Source organism: Schistocerca americana, chromosome 5, assembly GCF_021461395.2.
Source record: "Schistocerca americana isolate TAMUIC-IGC-003095 chromosome 5, iqSchAmer2.1, whole genome shotgun sequence".
NCBI classification, from domain to species: Eukaryota; Metazoa; Arthropoda; class Insecta; order Orthoptera; family Acrididae; genus Schistocerca; species Schistocerca americana.
This window is the reverse complement of record NC_060123.1, coordinates 605,466,295-605,491,114: the sequence shown is the minus strand read 5'-3', so window position 1 is coordinate 605,491,114 and position 24,820 is coordinate 605,466,295. Positions and strand designations below refer to the sequence as shown.

The 24,820-nt window shown below is 39.0% G+C and overlaps 1 protein-coding gene across 2 annotated transcripts in view; it reads right to left on the bottom strand.

Annotated features, from left to right (window-relative positions):
• The window catches only part of LOC124615489 (nuclear pore complex protein Nup160 homolog), an 87,973-nt gene extending 63,699 nt beyond the window's left edge, over window positions 1-24,274 (bottom strand). For both annotated transcript variants that reach the window (XR_006979793.1, XM_047143430.1), the window contains exons 1-2: window positions 23,913-24,274; window positions 11,202-14,021 (exon numbers count right to left, since the gene is read on the bottom strand). Coding sequence is in view for 1 of the 2 variants with exons in the window: in XM_047143430.1 (XP_046999386.1) it covers window positions 11,202-13,961 (2,760 nt within the window). In the remaining variant the exon portion in view is untranslated. The remainder of the gene's footprint in view (window positions 1-11,201; window positions 14,022-23,912) is intronic.
• Between the last annotated feature and the right edge of the window lie 546 nt (window positions 24,275-24,820).

Genomic DNA, 24,820 nt, shown 5'->3' with positions numbered 1-24,820 from the left:
CAAGCTCATAATTGCTGGTCATGAAAGCCTGCATTATCTATATAACTAGCAACTATCACAGAACCTGGCAGCAGTTGTAGGTTGCCTATCTAATGGCTTCCGTGGGCAACAAAAATTTAATTTTCAGTATTTCATGTAGTTACTGACTGAATTTAAAAACTGAAACTGCTGCCACAATCTACTAATTAAGAGGTACAATCTTATGTTAAAAGTTTAACAGACCAAAACATGTAATTAAGTTAGAAACTGTGCATTTTTCCCGTAGAAGTTTAACTAACGGCATGTAACTACACTGATTTCGTTATTCCAGTAATTGAGAATGCGAGTGCTTACAGAGTTTACGTTTAATTTTAAATCTTGAAGAAACTTTTATCACTGAAACCCTCCACAAAATAATGAGAGGAAAAAAGTTTACCACTTACTACATTTTCGCTGTTCATGCAGCAAAACAGCCAAATCAAGTTTGAAGTTTTAATTTATTACTTTTTTACTATCGACTCTCTTCACATCACAGTTTCCAGACAGTATTCACATATACTGAATATATCTGCAAAATTATATTGTTGTATGACCCACAGTTCAGAACATCATAAACATTTTAGATGCGTGAAACACTAGCTTCTGCTTAAAATGGTACGGAGTAAAACTTCTAACCATGTGTGATGCTTTAATCGATTACTAACTCTACCTGCAACACACTTTGCAGACAGTACCTACATATCTCACTGAAAATTCCTGCACAATTATATCACTGCACAACACAGTTCTGGAGACATGGCATCATACACTGAAATACCTGATAAACTAGCATTTGCTTGAAATGGAGCTTAAATCATCCACACTACATTCATCCAGTGTTTCACAATTAGAGCATAGGTTCCAACAAACTACAAGCATAGTTTCAAAAGCTTTTTCAAACTTTCTCTTGCTTACATGCATAACATCAAATATTTTAGCAAGATGTTTGAAGCTGTTTTGTACATGGGAGTTCGATTCTTTGAAGAATCGGGGCTAGTGGTATGATTTAAATACGGATGTCTGCTCTCCCCCCTCTCCAATGTGAGTATGTTGGTTTGAGGTACCTCATTTGAATGCTGCACTTAGGTTAATTTTCAGTTAATGTTATGTGTCTCATGGGGCAAGATCCTTGCTAAGTTTCCAATCCAGTTCTTTCAAGAATTTACTCATTCATCTCTCCCTCTCTTATCTTCAAACCTATCCTGAATTCTGCCTCTTCTAAAATAGTCTGAAACTGAAATTTTCACTACTTGGTGTGAAAAAACAAAATGTAGATGGAATACCAACTTTGTGACAATGAGTAAAAATGAAATGGTGACAAATGTTCAACAATCACTTATCCGAGACCTCAGCTACATTGATCACATATCAATTTAAATTAAAGAATGAGTACAAACTTGTCTGGAAAGACTCCTTAAGTAACCAGCTGAGGGGGGGAGGGGGGGGGACTCAAAATGGTATTCTGCTTACTCACATATTTGCATACTTTTGAAGTTTTTTATGGCATTATAAAAAAGACCTATAAGAAGTTTATTAAGAATCCTATCCTGAATAGCTCAGATTATGAATGACAGATACTCTTATCCGATGTAGTTATGAATTATCTTTTAACTCAACATCTATACTCTGCAAACAACTGGAGTGTAAGGTAAAGGGTACTTCCCATTGTACCATTAAGGATTCTTTCCATTTCACTCATGCATGGCTCATGGAAAGAATGACTATGTAACTGCAATTCAATTTTTTCAGCATCTCCATGATCCTCTCCAACTGTCAAACAAACCCGTGGCCGTTCATGCTGCCGTTTCTTTTCTGTGTACATGTTACACACTTCAGAAATATTTTAAGAGGGGTCACACAAGGGATTTGTATGCAGCCTCGTTTGTCAACTGACTACCAATAAACCTAAGTCTACGATCTGCTTTACCTACGACAGAGCCTATGCAATCATTCCACTTCATATGTCTACAAATTGTCAGACCAAGGTATCTGTACCAGTTGACCAACCCCAACTGTAATGAGTGATATTGTAGTCACAGGGTACTATCTTTTTTAGTGCACAATTTTAATTTCCTGAACATTTAAAGCAAGTTGCCAACCTTTCCATCACTTTGAAATCTTATTCAGATTTGACTGGATATTAGTGCAATTTTTTCAAGCAGTACTTCATTATACTTACGGGCATCTTGGGTTATGCAAGTCAAATCACTCACCATCTCATCTCAGATTTACGTGTAACTTTGTATAACATACCAACGTCCGGAAATTCTTTTCGATCTTAAATTTTTTTAATACCGAATTTTCTATATAATGATGTCCTGATAATTTGGCTCTGCAAGAAAGTCCATGGAAAATGTTACTTATCCACAGAATTACTCATAACTCCAGTGTATACGAAGTTTTTGATTTGGGATTTTTTTTTTTCCTTCAGAAGTTAAGAGAAGCATATAGTCAACAAGAAGACCTTTATTTAAGTCTTAATTTAATAAAAAGAAAGTTACAAAAAAATATTAGTGAAGTTCACTTACAAATTTCTAGAAAAATTCCAAGGATGTTGAAGAACACTCATACCACATTTCTCCAACCTGCTGGGAATCTAGTTTTGGTCTTAAATAATTGTAGGCTCTCTAATTACATAAAAACATTAATGGGTTTTCTGTGAGTGGACACCAGGGTTGTCACAAGTTTCCCCAAGTGATATTCCTTGATATTTCCCCGAGTTCCAGGCAAATTTAAGCATTTTTCCCTGACAAATTTAAGCATTTTTCCCTAACAAATTTTGAGATCTCAAAGGTAAGTGAAGACATAAATTGACAAAAAAATGTAAAGACTTCTGTATTATTTCCCCATGTGAGCAAAAATCTTAAGTACTAACATCAACATCTTTCGTAATGAACTGTTTTTACAGGCGAAATCAAGCTGAATGGTACGTGTTTTTCAGTAAGGCTACTATTATTATTTTATTTAAATAAAATGAAACCTATCTGGTGAGAAGAATATGCATTTCCTTTGAGTCGCAAGACGGATTTAAAATACCTTCACTAATTTCAGAAATAACCTCAGAAAAAAAGTAGGCTTCTTGAAAAAAGTGTATAAGGCAGGGAAGAGTTGTGTAGACCAACACTATAAGTGTCCGCCAATAAAATGTTGATCCTACAATGTTTGTTATTGTCAGTTATTACCCACTGCACCATATCTATTGTTTTACAGGTATTGTCTGCTTGTGTCTGTGTATGTGCAGATGGATATGGGTGTGTGTGCGAGTGTATACCTGTCCTTTTTTCCCCCTAAGCCAAGTCTTTCCGCTCCCGGGATTGGAATGACTCCTTACCCTCTCCCTTAAAACCCACATCCTTTCGTCTTTCCCTCTCCTTCCCTCTTTCCTGATGAAGCAACTGTTGGTTGCGAAAGCTTGAATTTTGTGTGTATGTGTGTGTCTATCGACCTGCTAGCGCTTTCGTTTGGTAAGTCACATCATCTTTGTTTTTAGATATGTTTTACAGGTATGATTTTTTTTTTCTTTCAAGAAATATATGAATATATAGTGTACAAACTGCCAACAACAGCCACAATTTCCTTCTTCTTGTTGTCCACATTTTGTAACATATAAACTACTTTCGAAATGCTCAAATGTACTACAATAAATAAAAGTCTATAAAACGGCACACTGTACAATGTACTTACGGTGAGACAGTCACAATTAAATCCATTGGCTACAGCCTCTGCCCTGCCGAGGAGCACCCGGTCCTAGGTCCAGATAAACCATGAAAATCCACTGCATTAAGCCACACACAAACAGACCTGGCCTGCGGGCAGATTGGTGAGACTAGATCCAACGGGCGTGGCCTGAACATTAGTGGGAAACGATGGGCTTCAGACTGTCACGTGCAATTCATTAGAGATACCTGCATAAACGGCCTGCAGTTTTGGCCTGTTGCGGGAATCCACTTGTGTGGCCAGCCATTCACGTGTCACAGACAGCATGTTGATAAAATGAGACAGCAATGATCAATCCATGCAACAAATAACTTGTGCAAATACTCTGAGAATCAATACTATTGAGGATAGGTAGCAACTCACCATAAAGATGATTGCCGAGCTGCAGACAGGCATGTAGAAAAGACAATCACACTCTCACAACTAATTTTTCGGCCATAGGCTTTCATACAATCCTTAGACACAACTCACGCACACATGACTGCCACCTCGGGCCATTCATGCCTCCCTGCTTCTTGTTGGCAGCTACTAGGATAGCAGCAAGAAGTCAAGGCAGCACTGACTCCAAACTGAGGGTAGTGGTAAGAAGGAGAGAAGCAACAAGAATGAGGGAGTAGGAAATGGCACATGGCCTGCTGCACGTTGCCAGTGACGATGCATGACATCTCAATAAACAAATCATTTCATCTACTGAGACAAATGAGAGATTTTTCTAGTGTTTTTCTCAAATTTCCTGACATTTCCCTGATTTCTCCAACACATTCGAAACTCCCTGATTTCCAGAACTTGTGGCAGTCCTGGGACATACATATAAATCGGAAATCAAAACACCTTTTACTGTGATGAAAAAAGGGTAATTCCTAGTAAGTTCATCTGGGCCTGACACCTACTTGTCTAATATTTTCATGAATTTTTTTACTTGTTCCGTTTGCAACAACAATAACTAGTTTAAATTCCTTCCACATACTTCACACAGTTTTTCAAGGAAAACATAGTGAAGTTTTCAAAATGCTTAAACTGTGTCTGAAACTTTGGCAGAGAGGGTAGGGCACACAGAACTTATCAACAAATCACCATCATCTTTTCCACATACCAGAAGAAGAATGTATCTTTATGGGAAAAGGTAATAAGTCCACGCAACTTCTGGTAATACAGAAAATCAACTTAAACTGTCATGACCAAAACAATGATTTCTTAAATATTGAAAATACTTTTAGACAAGAGTTGTTATCAGGCCAGTTTTTTTATTGAAACTAAGTATTATGTGATTTTTAAAAAGGAAAAAAAAAGTACGTGGTTTTGACAGACATAGGATGATTTTCATTTATATATTAAAATACTTGTAACAGTGTTCAGACGGTATTTTAAAGTACATTACATAGACTGCTAAGATTTTGTACATGTTTTGTTAAAATAATAAAAGTACAGAGTCAAAAGTTCTAATTTTAATTGAAATATTTTCATTATTAATATTAAATTTATTTAGAGGTATCAAATGAGCATATATCAATGAGAATTATTCAATGCAGAAAAATGTTTAAATTTAAAACTACATGTTCAGCAGTGAATATACTTATAATTCTCAAGTAAAAGTTTTCTGTCTTGAATCCACTGTGAGAAATCAGATTCTGTTACCTTAATATTGTTTTCATTAAAGTGATACATTCTTCCGAACATGCTTGCTTCAGGCACACCAACAGAACATAAAATATTTTCCAAAGGTACAAAACAAGTCTTCCTTCTCAGGCCAATTGAATAACACTGACAGTCCAGGTTGGTGGAGAAGAAGTAGGTGAGCATCTCAGTCTTCATCAGGTACATTCTTGATGTAAGCAAAGTACCACCTGTCATTGTATGTGGCCGCCACAAAAGAGTTTTGTTGAGGACGGGAATGTGTCCATTGCGGGGCACATTCACTGAATGAGAAAATCAAAGGAGGCTTTTCAGAACAAGTTACTTTTCTAACTTTTAATGAATGGAAGCGGTTTGTAATTGTGAAAAATACTGATACTAGATATTGTCCGGGTTGTCAAATCTCTTCTTGAGTTTCTACTGTAGGAAATCTACATTGATTTTCTCTAAGAAATGGAAAAATATATTTGCCTATATTAACCTTGCATGTGCAGTTGTTATTTGCACATCCTCTAGTAGAAGACTAGCTTTTCTCAACACGTTTTACAGTTCCTCTCAACCCATAACACACAATTTTGCTGTGGCTAGTAGCAAAAAAGGAATGTTCCACGTCAATTGAAAAATCACTTTTTTAAAGCTTTTTCTATTTTTATATTGAGCAGCATGTCCATCAGTGAAACAATGCAGTTGCTTGACGCATGTGCAGTGTTCAGCCAACCACTTAACAATTTCTTTCTGAACAGCATTTACAAATCCTATATCATGATCCATATCACTTATAAAGCAGTGCTTTGGCATTGTCGATTTATTTTCCTAATTTATCACATAAACAGAAATGGAGTGGATTGTACAGTGCTTCTTATCCAGTAGTAACTCTAGATTTCATTCTGAGTTACAAAGCTGCAGTTTTCTGCAAAATCCATTAACACAATTGCTTTTCTCAGGGTTAAATTTCCTTTCAAGTTTTTATAGGCCCTTGCCCGACACTTAGATATAAGTGAGTGTGGTTTTCAAGTGCCTGTACCTTTGTTGCCAACAAATCAGTGTATTCTCTAACAGTTGCAGATTGCTGTAGCAATTCAATACGATGGTGTGTGTTAATCCACTGACTGTACTCAATTTCATCGTCAATATTTTTGTAAGATAATTTTTGTTTCAAAAATTCTAACAATTTGTCATCACTGGGACAATCATCATAGTGATTAAGCATGTGGTCATAGTTCTCTCAGTTACTTATAAGAAGCTTTATAAGTTTTTTATATGTTTACAAAATGTGTTCCACATGCAAAAGCAGTTTTACATTTTGGTGGCTACCACAGACATGCAGTGAATGAGTGCCTGCAGCAGAAGCTAAGATACACCCCTTTGCTCTTGGTGAACAAATTTACAAAAACCAATATTAATGTTTGGGATCTGCCATTTAAAACAATAATTTAGTTCCCTTAGGTTGCAGAGGATAAGTCTTTTTTACATATAAACATTCTTTTGAATGCAAACTTTGTGTTCTGCTGCTGGTACCATTCAAATATATTCATTGTTTTGCTAAAAATCAGTGACAACCTTACAACTTCATCAGTGATCATTTTATCTCTTTTGGCTTACAAACTTATAAAAAAACTCACTTGTCTTTACAGGTGCCCTGCCCACTGAACTACGTATCCACTAACACTGAATCCCAACATTTGTTTCTTTTGAGCAAGAGGGAGGAGCTAAAATTAAAACGTGAATTCTTTCATATCTCCTTACACCAACCACTTCTCCTTTTATTAACAATATCATGGCAGCAAAATCTTTGGCTTTCTTCACAATTTCATCCTCCCTTTTACCTTGCCTATTGTCGGAAGTTTCAACACTGCAATCCAAAGCCTGGTACTCAATTTCTTCCAAGATGTGCTTCACTTTTTCTAGCTTCCGTTTGTCATATGATGCCTTGCTGTAATTTGGAATGGAATGAAGTTTTAAGGGAGAGCACTCCAAATCATCTAAAGTTTTATTTGCATCCTTGATACTTTCACTATTTAGTACTGACTCATGACATGTCGCCTCCGAGTCACTGGCATCATTTTCATTTCCATAACTGATTTCAGTTTTTTGTCCCCAAATGTGTCCACAAATCTCACACCATGTTGTACAAAGTTTTCTGCCTGGTTTGAAATCAATTCTCTAGGCACTTAATGATTTAGAAAACTTAAAAATGTTAAAGAGCTTTTACTGAGGTGGAGGTTGTCAAATGACATAGCATTGTTAAGTAACTTTCCAACACTAAATGAATTCATATTTTCCACTGTAAGTATCTGAACACTACTTCAGTTAAACACACACTACATTACGAATAGAATAATAAATGGCTGCTGCATAAACAAATATGACCTATCTCACAGAAAGGTAAAGAGCAACTGAGACCAAATGGACAGATTGTTGCATGTAAGTGTTGCTCAACAATACATGGCAGTGACTTTTGCAGTGTTTTCATTTATGTTCAGGTTTCAAGCAAGCTACTGCAGACACACAGAACACTATCACAGTGAGCTGGTAGTTAGCTGCACAGATAAATGCAATATATTGTAGTCTTTCAAAAATCACTTAATTAATAAAATCAAATAAATTTTTCACACTTAAAATTAACTTGTCTGCCTAGAATAACTGATATTTAAGTTGCTAATTTGGGACCCCTGGATCCGAGGCTGCGGGCATCAAACCTGGCTGAACTTACTTGGAATAACTCTTTTTTTTTTTTTTTTTTTTTTCATCACAGTAAAAATTTTTTTATTCTCAATTTAGTTGTGTCCATTCACACAAAACCCATTAATATTTTTATTTTACTAGAACGCTTACAATCTTAGGCATTTTTTAAGACCAAAACTAGGTTCCCAGCAAGCTGGCAAAATCTAGTATAAGTGTTTTTCAACATTTTAGTAATTTTTCCAAAAATTGTGATATACATTATACTTTTTTTGTAATTTTTATGTTAAGTACCACTTTGCACGGACATTCTCACAAAGCCAAATTAGTTATCACTATAATGAAAATTCAATATAAAAAAAGGTTTAGCCTGAGACTACAAAGAATTTGCAGAAGTTCCTTATAGGAATATGCAAATATACAAAGTTTCAAAAATTTGAAGTGGGGGGGGGGGGGGCCTCCAAGTCTTAGAATTATTGTCATTTCACATGGAATGACCCTCTTCCTTTCCTTGCAGCTTTTGTACTGCACTAACTAAATTTGTCCAACTCCTTTCTAAATTATCTACACTGAAGATACAAAGAAACCGGTATACCCGGCTAATATCGTGTAGGGGCCCCAAAAGCACACAGAAGTGCCACAACACGATGTGGCATGGACTTGACTAATGTTTAAAGTAATGCTGGAGGGAATTGACATCATAAATCGAGCAGTGCTGTCCATAAATCTGTAAGTGTATGAGGGGGTGGAGATCTCTTCTGAACAGCATGTTGCAAGGCACTCCAGATATGCTCAATAATGTTCATGTCTGGGGAATTTGGTGGCCAGCAGAAGTGTTTAAACTCAGGAGATTGTTCCTGCAGCCACTCTGTAGCTATTCTGGATGTGTGGGGTGTCACATTGTCCTGCTGGAATTGCCCAAATCCGTCGGAATCCACAATGCACATGAATATATGCAAGTGATCAGACAGGATGCTTACGTACGTGTCACCTGTCAGAGTCGTATCTAGGCGTAACAGTGGTCCCATATCACTCCACCTGTACATGCCCGACACCATTACAGAGCCTCCACCAGCAAGAACAGTCCCCTGCTCACATGCGTGGTCCATGGATTCATGAGGTTGTCTCCATACCCGTACAGGTACATCCACTTGATACAATTTGAAACGAGACTCATCCGACCAGGCAACATGTTTCCAGTCATCAACAGTCCAATGTCGGTGTTGATGGGCCCAGGGGAGAGACAAAGCTTTGTGCTGTGCAGTCATCAAGGGTACACAGGTGGGCCTTTGGATCCAAAAGCTGATATTGAAGATGTTTCGCTGAATGGTTCACACTCTGACACTTGTTGATGGCCCCGAATTGAAATCTGCTGCAATTTGCAGAAGGGTTGCACTTCTGTCACATTGAACAATTTTCTTCAGTTGTCATTGGTCCCATTCTTGCAGGATCTTTTTCTGGCCACAGCAATGTCAGAGATTTGATGTTTTACCAGATTCCTGATACTCACGTACACTCCTGGAATGGTCGTACGGAAAAATCCCCACTTCATCGCTACCTTGGAGATGCTGTGTCCCACCCCTCATGCGCCTTAACTATAATACTACATTCAAATTCACTTAAATCTTGATAACCTACCAACGTAGCAGCAGTAACCGATGCAACAACTGTGCCCAACACTTGTTGTCTTATATAGGCGTTGCCATCTGCAGTGCCATATTCTGCCCGTTTACATATCTTTGTATTTGAATACATGTCTTTATCAGTTTCTTTGGCACTTCAGTGTGTAACAGATCATAATGTGTACAGGACTTGGACAAAAATATGGATGAGCAAAAAAAACACATGAAGAATATGGCATAGGCAATCTGTCAGTCAAAACAGCTTCCAGTTAGTTTGGAATGGATAAATGCAGGTTCTACATGCTTTTAAAGTGAATCTTATACCATTTTTCCTGCAAAACAGTGGACGAGGATAGTGACCACGCACCCTTCTTTCCAAAGAAGACCACAAAGGCTCAATAATATTGAGATCTGGTGACTGTAGTTAGTGGAGATGCAACAATTTGTCCTTGTGCTCCCAAAACCAGTCCTGTGTGACCAGTGACACTGCCATCTAGGAAAACAGCATCACCACTGGGAAACAAACAATATACCACGGGATGGACCGAAGTGGTCACATAAACCTTGGTAGTAAAGCAACTTTACAGAGTACCATTAGCCCATGGAAAATCATCACATAACCACTAACACGTTTCACTCATGGGATATAAACTAACTCAGCCAGAAGTTGTAAACGACGCGAAACAAGGGTATCTGACCAAATAACTTTCATCAATTGCTCCATAGTCAAGGTTTTATGGATTTGGCATCTTTTTTTTCCTGTTACAGTTATTTGCATCACTGATGAGTAGTATCGGTAATTGAACAACTTTGCCATCTTAAGTGCATGTATCTGTTACATTAACATTTGCACTCCCATATGTGGCTGTGTTTCATTTACATGCCTACTCTACATTTATGAAATAAACTCAACAGCAATACGAACACTAGCTAACAACTGCCTAGTTCAATTGCTAGCCACTGCACATCATCACAACCGTTGCACAATTTTTTCCTTCAGCCTGTGAAAGGTAAGTGTTTAGTTTGTCAATATTTTCTTCTGCTGGGGAAATTATATTAGTCTCTGACAGACTCACCAAACACTGTACTGAAATACACATTAATCCAGGCTCAACACTTTCATATTAATTATGGTATGGACAGAGCAACATAATTCAAGGAAAAAATGATTATATTAATGCTGCACAGACATAAAAAACAATGTCATCCACAATTAAAGACTTACATGCTACGCAGTTTGAGGTTGGTGGCTTAGCTGCAGCCAAGTTCATTTTACAGTTGTTGACACAAGTAGCTGACAAGAAGTGTAGAACTCTTAATCACAACTCTGAAAAGTAAATGCTGCAAGGGCAAGGATGCACTGTCCATGTCTGATAATTAATAATAATTGTTGCTTGTAAGGTGGGAGAGACGGGGGAGAGGGAAGGGGAGGGATGAGAGATACAGAGGAAGAGGGGGCATGGGGAGGCGAGAGGGGGTGGGGGGGGAGGGTGGGGGGGTGGGGGGGGGGGGGAAGGGAGAAATATTTACCTGTAGTCGTTCTGGATCTGCATTCTGGCAGTCAATCAACTCCAAGAAGACAGCATCTTCCATGCCAGCAGATGCCTGCACGAGGCAATCAAGTGCCTTGTGATGATGACCAAGCTGTAATAATGCCAGTCCATGCAGATATTTCCGAGAACTTGCATAAGATTCACACCAGCTGTCCAGAAGTCGCATGTACTGTTGTACCAGTGTACACTGTCCCACTGATAACAGGAAGTTTGGAAGATCAAAGTTATTCCACACTGGCCATAACTGCTGACACAATAACGTTGTATATGCTAGCATTGAACTGTGCCACATGGAAAAGTCTTCAATTGCCCAGTAATCCAACCACGTTCTTGCTGGCACTGTATTGTTCCACTGCTGCAAATATGCTTCCAGCACCGTGACAGTTCTCTGGTACGAAGAGGAACGGGACAGAGAGGTGCTTGCTTCAGATGTAAAATAACTGTCATGAGCTGACGATGGAGGGCCTCCAAACATAATAGTCGTAGTACATGCCCACAGCAGAACAAAATATGACTGTGCAGCCAACACCACACTGGGGACCAAGGAATTATGCAAGACATCTGCATATTGTGAATCCACTATTTTGAACAGCAATTTCTTGTGGTAACACAGTAATAACTGCTGGAGCAAAAGAAGGCTCCTGCAAATTGAATACCTGACAGTAACAAATTGGTGCAAGCTCATTGCTATTGCAGGCACTGCCAGACTGCTGCTGTACACATATTTGAGAGATGGCCCCAAATCTCTAAATGCCTCCTTCGTATTCTCATATGCTTCCCCTCTCAAAGAACATTGTTTCAGTGTGAGAGTATCAATGAGCAACACAAGTGTGGAATACAAATTTTTTATCCCATTCAATTTCTTTCCAATATTTATTAAGAAGTCATTGTCATACACAGCTCGTTCTGCAGTGAGTTCGTGTAACATAGCTTCTGCCACCTGGTCTGGACTCTTTTGTTGCTGCATTTGCTCCATGAAATGCTCTTTCATATCTTCAGGTAGCCTCTCTTCTAATGCGATCAATACTGACATCAAAAGAATCAAGTCCTGCATGACATCATATTGTTTTCGCTCTGGAGGAAGAAGGTGAAACGTCTGTTTGGCTATTAATTCCGATCCTGCCAGTAACATGTATTCTAATGTTTCCATTGGTCTCAATAGGGAATATTCCTGTTTCTTGACTAGCACTATTCCAGAACTATGTAAAGGTAACAAACCAAGTGGACGAGTATGTGCCTCATATAGCTGAACACAGCAAGAATAAAAACGTAGCCACGTCTGGTACACCAAGTCCAATTTATCAATGTCATTGAGCTCCTTGTTCAGTGGATCTTTATCAATTTCAGCCTCAATTGCTAATATAACAATCTGTTTCAGCCGCCTCAGTGACAAAGAATAAGAAGCAGTAACTGTGCTACGGCGAAAAATGGTCACAGCTTTTGTAATGACAGACAGAGGAAATCTTCCCGGATAAAATATGTAATTCAGACACTCTTCCGCAATATCCATGCCAGCAGATACACACGCTTCAATACTCGGCAATTTTTCTAATAAAGAAAATTGCCAGCCATGATCTTTGTAGTTCAGTACGATGCTCGATACAAGTGTGTTACCTTCTGTTGTACGCCACAGAGCCCATATGCGCTGTGATCCTATGGAAAGATCAATTAAATCATGTGGCAGAGCATCAATAACAAATACATTTTCAAAGACAAATGTCCCTTCTCGGTTTACCAGCTTTATTAAATGCACTTCAGAGAACTGAGAAAAGTTAAGGTAAACACAAAGTGTACAGACACCTTCATCTATGCCAGAAGTCTTCTTCATAATATGAGGCTGCACACCTTCTGTGGGTCGCACACCATTAACTGTTTTATTAGAAGCAATATCAATTTCTGCAAGACAGTCCGAGCTGTTGCACGACCACATTCGGAGAACACCATCTCGATGAAGGCTAAATAGGCCATAGTCAACATCAAATGCGTGTAGTACCATACTCACAGCCATTTCGTAGGCAGTTTTACCACGCAGAATTCCCTTCAAAAATCGAGGAAAAATTGAAGTCTCTTTTATTTCTTTTAAATCTACTTCACCGTTTTTGTCCATATCAACCAGCGTGATAGTCCCCGTTGAATAAGCTAACGCAAATAAACATGATTTGTTCATTGTAAACAGAGACGCAGCACAGTGGGGCAATGGTGAATTTGTTGTTGTATGATCAATAACATAAAATGTACTGGGATCTTTTGCTGCACTCAGTGAGGCATCATGGAAAATGGACTTAAGTGATAAATCAGGATGATGTTTAGTAATATAATCCACACTATACATCTCATTTGGATGTGGGAAAGATAGCTTATGCACACTAGAGACTGTTGTCACTAATATAACAACACGTGATTTTGTCTCAAAAATGGAAATTCCTTCCAGTATTGGAGAATTTTGAAACTTGTAACGCACACTGTCGCCAGCTAAATTAAAATCCAAACTATTTTCTGCAATTTCAAGGACATCATGACAGATGCGCCAGTATATAAATCTATTTCTCGTAAATGTACCATTAACGTCTTTATATGAGTAGCCCCCCGACTTCTCTGGTACTTTTATGTCCCTCAAAGTGCTTTGTGAACTTCCTACATTTACTGTGATCTCTTTCCACTTTTCAGCTGTTGTTCTGTGGGGTAGCACTTCTCTGAAACTCAAGTTGTAGGTACCAACAGTGCTGAGGCTCTCCATGTTGAATATCCTGTCCAAATAAATCTGTGTAATGTGTGTCCTTTATGGCAGCTTCAGTAGCTGAAACAGACAGAACAGAATTCCTGTAGTTTTTGTACATGAAAGCCACTAGTAATAAAACTAAACAATACTTGTAAGTAATAATGGTGAATGGACTGAGTGAATAACTGTAAAAAATACATAAATAAATAAAAAATAAAATAAAAAAGTGCACTTATAGATTGAGAATCTGGCACAGAAATGATACAACAAATTATTACTTGTGTTTTCAGCGGCATACACTCACCAGATATTAATGTCTGATGAGTAGCAACTTACTTGTTAATGTTCAAAAGATTTCATGAGGAAAATAAGTTTCGGTAAAACAAAGATATCTGCAAGACTAGTTAATAATAATAATAATAATAATAATAATAATAATAATAACATTCCTTGTACATGCAAATGTGTACCCACCACTAATTTTCTACATTATTGCTATGGCAATAGTTCTTAGACACCTTTAATCAAAGAAACTTGTAATCTATGACAATAAGTTGATGACCTTATTTTTGCTCTCTTTGTTTCACCATTTGTCATCATTATGTAAACACTACTCAGCACAAAATCACTTGAGATGCTGAAAGACGTGATTAGCAATGACAGTTGAAGGAAGGAAACTGTTATTAGTCAGGAGCAGAGATATCACTGCCTGTGCCAAACAGATACACCTTAAACAAAATGTGTCCAAACTGCCGTTGTACCTGTTCTAAACTTTAGGCTTCAACTGGTGCCCAGAAATTGACGCCTAATGACTTGTTTTGCCTGATCCGTGCTTGAGAGTAGTACTCTCGTCAGGTCTTGGGCAGTTAAGCCAAGATCCCTGTGTCCTGCATCACATCCTGTCCCCCTATAATGCTTATGCTTAACAGGCACATTATGATTACAGAGGACTGGTGCCACAGGCCAGTCCACAGCTTGGGTACCATGAGCTCGTAGTGCCTGCACACCAAAGTGTTCCAGTATGATAATGCATAAGAATCCATTACAAATAAAAATCATAAGTGCGCAAAATAGAATTAAAGAAAATCATTTGCATGGATATGATTTCTGTGCACAAGAAACTTTGTCTGCAAGTTACAACTGCTCTATGCTGCTCCTGCTTTCCTCCTGACACAGTCTGACAGTGAAATGGGATTTTCTATATGGCTTCGGTTGGAGCTAAAGATGCTCTCTCCACACCTTCCTTTATGTGTCATATTAATAATGGTTGAATAACACTAACTACTCAATAAAAAAGAAATAAATAATGTGTATACTCAACAGATAGTTATGTAGTAAATCTGCATTATAAAACAACTCAGAATGCTGTGGTTCCTTTTGTATCAAATCAATTAGATTACACCTAGTTTTGACTGGAAGGATAGTCTGCAATGTTGTTAGCTCTCTCATATAGACTAATTGGGAAAGGATGATGAAGACATACTAATCATGAAATAATTCTGATGTGCTTGCAGCGGATAATTAAATGAAGGCAACAGGGAGTTATTCAGAAATAAATGCCACAGGTGTTCTCAGCTGTGTTCCATATCAGATTTATAAGGAGGCTACTAGATTTCAACCACAAATACTAATAGAATTAAAAAAAGGCCTTTTAGAAGAAACCATGCACTTGTAGGTCAGAAATCAAATCCACATACGCTTAGAGACATTTATTTTCCTTCGATTAACGTCGGAAATAAAACGCTAAACAAAAAACGAAAAACAAACAATAAACATCACATCAGAGAAATCAGTTACTCGTTCAAAGAACAAACAACACACTTCACTGGTCAATCTCTTTTCCCCACACAGCCCCCCCCCCCCCCCTTTAAAGTACGGAGCACCTGGAATGTAGGAGTACTTGAATTTGACTTGTCGTCCAGCTCTTTTACAGATGACCTGTTGATGTGAGCACAGGTGTGACTGGTTGCTCTATAGTCCTCTTGCATCTTGGTGTTGTCTCTTCAGTTCGAATGGGTGTAGGCTCGCCTGACCCTTGATAATCCTGAACTGGAAGAGTGTTTTAATGCATTGGCGATGGTAAGGTCCATGCTGGTTTCACTCTTTCAATGGAAAACGCGACCACTTTTTCAATTTTGCGAGATGTCTATAGTATGGGCATTATGTCACAGTATTTGAAAGGGCCCAGTATAAGGAGGTTGTAGGGTAGCCCGTAAGGCGTCTGTGAGCAATACGACGTGCGCACAATCCGTAGAGGCTTTGTGCATGAAAACCAGATGTTCACCATGGCGGGATGCTGGTGGCCCTCTCATTCTTGCTACAAGGTCGCGAATGCACTGTACCAGCAGTGGTAGCTCCATTTGTGGTTGTAGTGGTGCCACTGTGAGATAGTCTGCAAGAATTCTCAGTGGTTCTCCATAAACCATCTCCATCACTGATGCGCCTATATCACGCAGTCCATAAACCTAGAAGTACTAGTGGTAGTACCTCCGTCCAGCTTGAGGACCGCCTTCAGTGTTCTGTGCCACCTTTCCGCCATTCCATTGCTTGTTGGGTGATAACTGGTTGTGTGAATCCACACAGTCTTGCTAATTCATTGTACAGATTAGACCTGAATTGTCGGCAAGATGCGGCGGCACAATTCAGCATCAGCTCCACCAAAAACTGTGATGCATGTTTGTCACCTTCTGTTGTGTCACTCATATTAGTAGCTGCTACACATGTCATAGTGGTTGATTCCAATGAGGCATATGCTCTATCAGTTACTTGCAGGAATTTATTCAATAGTTGTCCTTCATATGCTATTAATGTCAACTGTAATTGAGTCGGAAACTATTGTCGCCAGATATGTAGCAGCAACTCAGATATTATGCTACAGTCCGCTATCGCTCACAAATGTCTCCAAAACTCCAAAGGGACTTCTGTCTCCACGTTTCTCCTGGTAAAGCACTTGTGAAAGCCTCTGCTCGGGTAGCTTCATGCGGTAGCGAAGTCTTCAGGGCGAGGTATGCTTGTTGATGGGGTGGGTATAGAAACACATTGGAAACTATTGTCGTCACTGTCTGGTGCAAACTGCTAATTACCAGTGTAAATTGTTCACGGTCCTCTGTGATCCATTGTTGTGCGAAAAAGCTTTCCAAAATCGCAAACCATACGTCTGGTTGTGATGGTGTAAATGGAGCTCCCTGCAATTGTAGGCATGGCGCAGTTGGCATGAACAAAAATGTATACAGAAAATTTTCGGCACGTGTGTGCACTCACGGCGCTGTCGTTATTGCCGAGTTTGTGATATCGTCGCGTCCGTCTTGCTGTCATCTCTCAGCGTCGACTGCTCTTAAACTTCAATCTCTTTTTGCAGCTGCAGGATCTCGTCATTGACGGTTTGCAAAAAATTATTTGTGCCTTCCATGTTTAACGGATGTAATCAAAAAATGTTGTTGCAACTTACACTGGTCTTGTTTTCAGGGTCACCAATTATGTAGATCAAAAATCAGATCCACATACACTTAGAGACATTTATTTTACTTGGATTAACATCAGAAGTAAAACTCTACACAAAGAACAAAGAATAAACTTCAAACCAGAGAAATCAGCTACTCGTCCAAAGAACAAACAATGCACTTCGCTGGTCAGTCTCTCTTTCCTATAAGCTATATGGTGGGGCAGTCAATGTGTAGATGCAGAAGGTAATGTCATTTCTCCCACCCATCACACAGCCATATTTTGTTACAACTCATGAGAAGGCTTCATCACAGCTGTGAACAAATGAATGCTGTTGTCACAAATCTACTCCTATTGTGGTCATCATACATGTAGAAGTATAAAAAACCAATGACTATTAAACATCAGTAAAAGTTAGCTATTGGATGCCCCTTGCATTTTTCAATATGGTGTGGATGTAAACATTAGGCTTCGCTACCAGTGAATTTGTTGTCACAACCAAATTTTCTGCCCATCACATTTGTTGATTTCCCAATTCACAACCAGTTTGTCACCTGCCAACCTAACTTACATCTAGAGCATGTAGATCAGTCTGGCACCACTACCAAGATTTTGGGAGGGGGGGGGGGGCAGGGGGGGGGGGGAGGATGAAATCCATAAGTTTAGGCATATGTGTCAATATTGTTCCAAGTTCACTATGAAATTGCATTCTACAAGGCTCACTCAGGGTCAACAACACAGCAGTGCTATATTACTGTTGTATCATATTTGAAATTGGAAACGATCTAAAATAAGAGATGTTTCAGAAGGAATAGTACATAAATATATAACATGCATCCTATTTTTATTGGTTACAGAGAAATAACAGTTAGAATGCAACCCAAACATTCACAGGAATAACTGAAGGCAAATCGTAATATTATAATTCGATTTTCATAAATTTCACCTTCGACTTCAATGCGATCCTGAATTCTCTTGACAACACCACATGAAGCTCTTCTAATGTCATCCTTTAATTCTTCTACATGAGCAGCACTATTAATTACCCAAACAATCTATTAGTCTCTTATGTTTACTTTTCCCATTTCAACCACCGCTACAGTCAAAAACCTAAAGGGGTAAGGTCCAGGGACCCTGGTTGACTATTTCTAGGAGTGCATAGTTTCACAGGGATATGACTATCTATACTGTCATACCATAAAGGCATTAGGGTTTTTGTCAGACCACTGATACGAGTTACAAGTGTTACTGATACTGTCACGAATTGCTTCCATCAGTAAACAATACTGATAGGATTACTTGGCGATTTGGAATTAGGCTGTCAAAAAATTTCAAGTGTCTGCCTTCATCTCTTTCTCAAAAGTGTAAGATGCACTGCAGATGATAAGGCTAGAGGGGCTGTTCAAGTATACATCCACAACATACTTGGTGTGGAAAACTGATACAGTGCCTGTAAAAATTCTGAAGGATTATGTTCTACCAATAACAGAGGGTGAGTCAAAAAGGACTTTGCTTCTTTGGATGAATGTAGAAATTTATTGAGATAACTTACAGAATCAGTAGAGGCTTCATTTTGTACAAAACAACATCAAGTTGCACATAATAGTGACAAGTGTCATTTCAGTTCACTATGACTAACACCTGTGATGTGGCAAGCATTCCACCAGCAACCAATTTCTTCCCACAATCATTGCAGGAAATCGGACGTAACTTGTGCAATCGTCTCAACAAAGTTCTTGTGCCAAGAGCAAATTTTACACCTACTTTGAGGCTCTTTAGCATATTTGGAAAATTGTGAAATTCATGCCAAACAGTTGTTTCAGAACTTGTTTAAAACACTTGAATCTGGTTTTAGGAAGTAGTTTACAGTATTCTATACTGGCAGCCGCAGTACTTCCATTACAAAATTCGCACACAAATATAACACCAGCACACTCAACATATGTAAATACATGCGGCACTTTTAAATAATGTAGTAGACTTGGTCAACAAATCACAATCACAGTTGAAAACTCAGTTGTGTAAACTCAAGCAATGCTCCATGTCTTGAACTTCAAAACAGAAATGACAATCAATAAATAAGTCCCTAGAGCGAAAACTTATCACTGTAACAACTAAAAATGTTTTATTCTAATTAATCTTTACACCCATCTCCTATAATACATACTATTCCTTCTGAAATACCCTGCATACTATTTGCCCAAGTGTTTCCAATTTCTGCTGACCAGGCACGTAACCGATATCCGTACTGAGGAGGAAGAAAGAAAAAAGCTAAGGGACATACAACTTTCACTTCTACTTTCGTTCACCAATTTTCCTGCTCCCAAGTACAGTGCTCCAATTATAAAATCAAAAGTGAATATGCAGTAGCATAGTTTGTCTGTTACAGGTATAATATGTATATAGGCTTTGCCCATGCAAAGAACTGCATTGACGTAATTGTTGTTTTCAGATTGTAAGTGGTTATTGATGACAAATTTCTTAAGGAAGTGGATCAATGCTGTACACACTTCCGAGTGAAACAAAAGGCCCACACTACCATTACAATTAAAATGCATGTTTTACATTGTAATAGACCCTATTGTTTACAGAGTTATCCATCTGCATGTGTAACTGATGAAGGAAGTGTCAAGAAGTTTTACTTCATTACAATTTTAGCTTAGAGATTTTCATCTAATTTCGTCAACAAAGCTCTAAAGAGAGCCTGTCAAAACAGACTGTTGCGTCTCTATTTATAAAAACAAACACCAAAATACACATAACAGCCATTAAAGGGACATCATCATTGCGTGTGCGTGTGTGTGTGTGTGTGTGTGAGAGAGAGAGGTATTAGGGATGGGGGTATTACAGAAGCGTCCAATTCCACCCATCTGCTTTGACCAGTGACGTCATCAATACGCGGGAAACGGACGTTCTAAGCATCTCCAATATGGTGACTATGTTGTCACTACATACACATGGCAACAATCACGAAAGGACATATAAAGAAGACAATAACATCTTCCTCTAAAAATAAAATCATACCAATGGGACAGCCACGGCAATTTGGAAGTTTTATGGTGGGGGGAAAAAAAAACAAAGATGATCTGACTTACCAAACAAAAGCGCTGGCACGTCGATAGACACACAAAAACAAACATACACACAAAATACTAGCTTTCGCAACCAACGGTTGCTTCGTCAGGAAAGATGAAGCAACCTGACGAAGCAACCGTTGGTTGCGAAAGCTAGTATTTTGTGTGTCTATCGACGTGCCAGTGCTTTCGTTTGGTAAGTCACATCATCTTTGTATATGTATATATAAATATAATAGAGGGAAACATTCCACGTGGGAAAAATATATTTAAAAACAAAGATGATGTGACTTACCACACGAAAGCGCTGCCAGGCCGATACAAACACATACATACACACAAAATTCTAGCTTTCGCAACCAACAGTTGCCTCGTCAGGAAAGAGGGAAGGAGAGGGAAAGACGAAAGGATTTGGGTTTTAAGGGAGAGGGTAAGGAGTCATTCCAATCCCGGGAGCGGAAAGACTTACCTTAGGGGGAAAAAAGGACGGGTATACACTCGCACACACACACATATCCATCCACACATATACAGACACAAGCAGACATATGCAGAGGCAAAGAGTTTGGGCAGAGATGTCAGTCGAGGCGGAAGTGCAGAGGCAAAGATGTTGTTGAATGACAGGTGAGGTATGAGTGGCGGCAACTTGAAATTAGCAGAGATTGAGGCCTGGTGGATAACGGGAAGAGAGGATATATTGAAGAGCAAGTTCCCATCTCCGGAGTTCGGATAGGTTGGTGTTAGTGGGAAGTATCCAGATAACCCGGACGGTGTAACACTGTGCCAAGATGTGGTGGCCGTGCACTAAGGCATGTTTAGCCACAGGGTGATCCTCATTACCAACAAACACTGTCTGCCTGTGTCCATTCATGCGAATAGACAGTTTGTTGCTGGTCATTCCCACATAGAATGCGTCACAGTGTTGGCAGGTCAGTTGGTAGATCACGTGGGTACTTTCACACGTTGCTCTGCCTTTGATCGTGTACACTTTCCGGGTTACAGGACTGGAGTAGGTGGTGGTGGGAGGGTGCATGGGACAGCTTTTACACCGGGGGCGGTTACAAGGGTAGGAGCCAGAGGGTAGGGAAGGTGGTTTGGGGATTTCATAGGGATGAATTAAGAGGTTACGAAGGTTAGGTGGACGGCGGAAAGACACTCTTGGTGGAGTGGGGAGGATTTCATGAAGGATGGCTCTCAATTCAGGGCAGGATTTGAGGAAGTCGTATCCCTGCTGGAGAGCCACATTCAGAGTCTGATCCTGTCCCAGAAAGTATCCTGTCACAAGTGGGGCACTTTTGGGGTTCTTCCGTGGGAGGTTCTGGGTTTGAGAGGATGAGGAAGTGGCTCTGGTTATTTGCTTCTATACCAGGTCGGGAGGGTAGTTGCGGGATGCGAAAGCTGTTGTCAGGTCGTTGGTGTAATGGTTCAGGGATTCCGGACTGGAGCAGATTCATTTGCCACAAAGACCTAGGCTGTAGGGAAGGGACCGTTTGATGTGGAATGGGTGGCAGCTGTCATAATGGAGGTACTGTTGCTTGTTGGTGGGTTTGATGTGGACGGACGTGTGAAGTGGCCATTGGACAGGTGGAGGTCAACATCAAGGAAAGTGGCATGGGATTTGGAGTAGGACCAGGTGAATCTGATGGAACCAAAGGAGTTGAGGTTGGAGAGGAAATTCTGGAGTTCTTCTTCACTGTGAGTCCAGATCATGAAGATGTCATCAATAAATCTGTACCAAACTTTGGGTTGTCAGGCCTGGGTAACCAAGAAGGCTTCCTCTAAGCGACCCATGAATAGGTTGGCTTACGAAGGGGCCATCCTGGTACCCATGGCTGTTCCCTTTAATTGTTGGTATGTCTGGTCTTCAAAAGTGAAGAAATTGTGGGTCAGGATGAAGCTGGCGGTCGCATATAACAATATCTTCTGTAAGTTATAAATTATCAATCATCAACATAAAACATAATATGGAAATAAACTTATTGGATAAATTATGAATGTAAAAAACGATGTGCAGGCAACACCAGATGTTGATGGATAACATGAGCAAAACTGTGGCGCATTCAGCCTATTAATGCCGGACATTGGCTCTGACCAATGATGAGAGAGTGGTGTGGCATGTGATCCATATGTGCGCAACAGAAATAGAAAACACCAATGACAATTTTGGAAATGCCACATATTTCACCCCCCTTGCATTTTTCAACCTGGCAAAAGCATAAACATTAGGTTTCACTAACAATCAATTTGTTACCACAACAAGACTTTTAGCTTTCACGTTGTTTGGCTTTGCTAATTCACAACTAGGCTAGGTTTTCATCTTCCAATCCAACATAGTTCATGGGTTGTAATGCAGATTAGTCTGCCGCCACAAGGAAGATTTTAGGGGGATCCAATACTTTCTATTATGTTTTGGGATAGTGACAGACTATTCATAGCATACCGAGGTCTAAGTTAAGGTGGAGCGTGGCTGTCTGTTCACAAAATCAATGAATTTGAACACAAAATCTGAATTGTGGTGATACATTTAATCTGTGTTGTAGACTGATGCCTAAATTAGCTTCAGAGGTGACACATTTATTGCGAACTGCCAATGTCAAGAGATGTGATGCCATGAGAATAACTAATTCTTGTTACGCATATAACATTTCAGTGAATGGTTTATGTCCACCAATTTGATGATGCCAAGGGTCGCAGCATAATGGCGGTATTGGCAGTTTCAGTATTTCCAGAAATAATTTAGGTACAGTGATGACAAAGTGAATTCTCATTTAAAAAGTAAGCTAGCCCGTATAATTTCATCATACATTCTATTTAGTAAAATATTCAAGACATGAGTAAAGTCTTAAACGACAATACGTTACTGGATAGTAAATAAAATGGCTTTTGAACAGCTGTAGCCTATGGATTGAAAAAAATTACTTAGGCCCACTCAGAAGAATTCAACTTTTGATACTTCAAGTTATGGAATTCTTTTTGTTTAACATGAGGCACGTTAAATTCATATATGAAGTAGACTATTGCACGATTATGTTTAAAAAATGAAAATACGTCCCGAAACCAACATTCGGATTGGTGTTTGATGCAAAAATGTTGAAGTGGATATGACTGTCAAATAAAGGCATTGGTAACAGACTGAACTGTTGCATAGCCAAATGTTTAGTTCACGCCATATCATAAAACACGATTTTTTATTTTTAAAGCTGTAAAAACTAACAGACATTACATTTGCTTCGAGTGTTACGAGTTGATGTTCACCCTGCCGACGTTTGAAATGACTTAAACCTACTTATCAATACAATCAACAGTAAGGATTCCATTTGAGCCCCGTGTAAACAATCTACTGATGGTGTTAAAACGTAAACTGTTAACATTTAAACGAACTATACAATGCAACTACTGAATTTAATCAAAATACATGCTCACAAAGCATCTGCCATGCTTGATTCATACTTACAAAGTTCACATGATTTTCAGTTGATGCTCAGACGGTCAATCCATGCACAAAATCCCCATCAATAACACAACAAGGCAGATAATCACACAGCATAACGTGTTGAGATCTCACACGAAAACTTATGGTTCCTGACAAAAACTTTTAAGACTGAAACGATGGACCTACACAGGTTAAAACAAATCACACACTCTACAGTTAGTGGTTCTTACAGTACCGCCAGTCCACATTACACAATACTCCTTATCGTATGGATATTTTATTGAATCGATAAAATGCATTCTACACATCCCAAAAATACAAAAGCAAAAATGTACATTCTAATTTTGTAACACACTCAACGTCGCGCCATAACCAAAGCTCTCCCACACACATCTTATCTTTGAGAAGCAACAGTGTAGTGGTGGGGGAGGTGTGCAGACAATAACAAGAATGTGAAGTCGAGTAAAGGAAGAATTTCATTTTTATTTGCACCTGGTGAACAACAAAGTGTGTAAAAAATTATTTCTACTTTACGATGTATCAAACTGTACATCTTATGTACATGCTTCTGCTGGTGTAACAGGGACTCCATAAAGATAATATATACTGCATGTGAAATTCAAAATTAACTACAATACTGTCAGTCCAGTCCCAGAAGCACCGTTGTATTTGGAGGTGATTTAGATTTAAAACAAAGTACATACGGTACTGAAAAAATAAAGTTATTTCTAATTTATTAGACTCTGAAATGTACAAGATGAGCCCTAAACCTAGCAACAAGGATCCATAAGATGATAAGCGTTCTACACATGTAGGCTAGTATCGTTGAAATTGTGTGGTAATATGATGTGATACAAAACCGTATGGTAAAACAGAAGCACAAACTTGGAAGATAAAGATGAAAGTCAGAGCATTTACTTGCAAGCAAA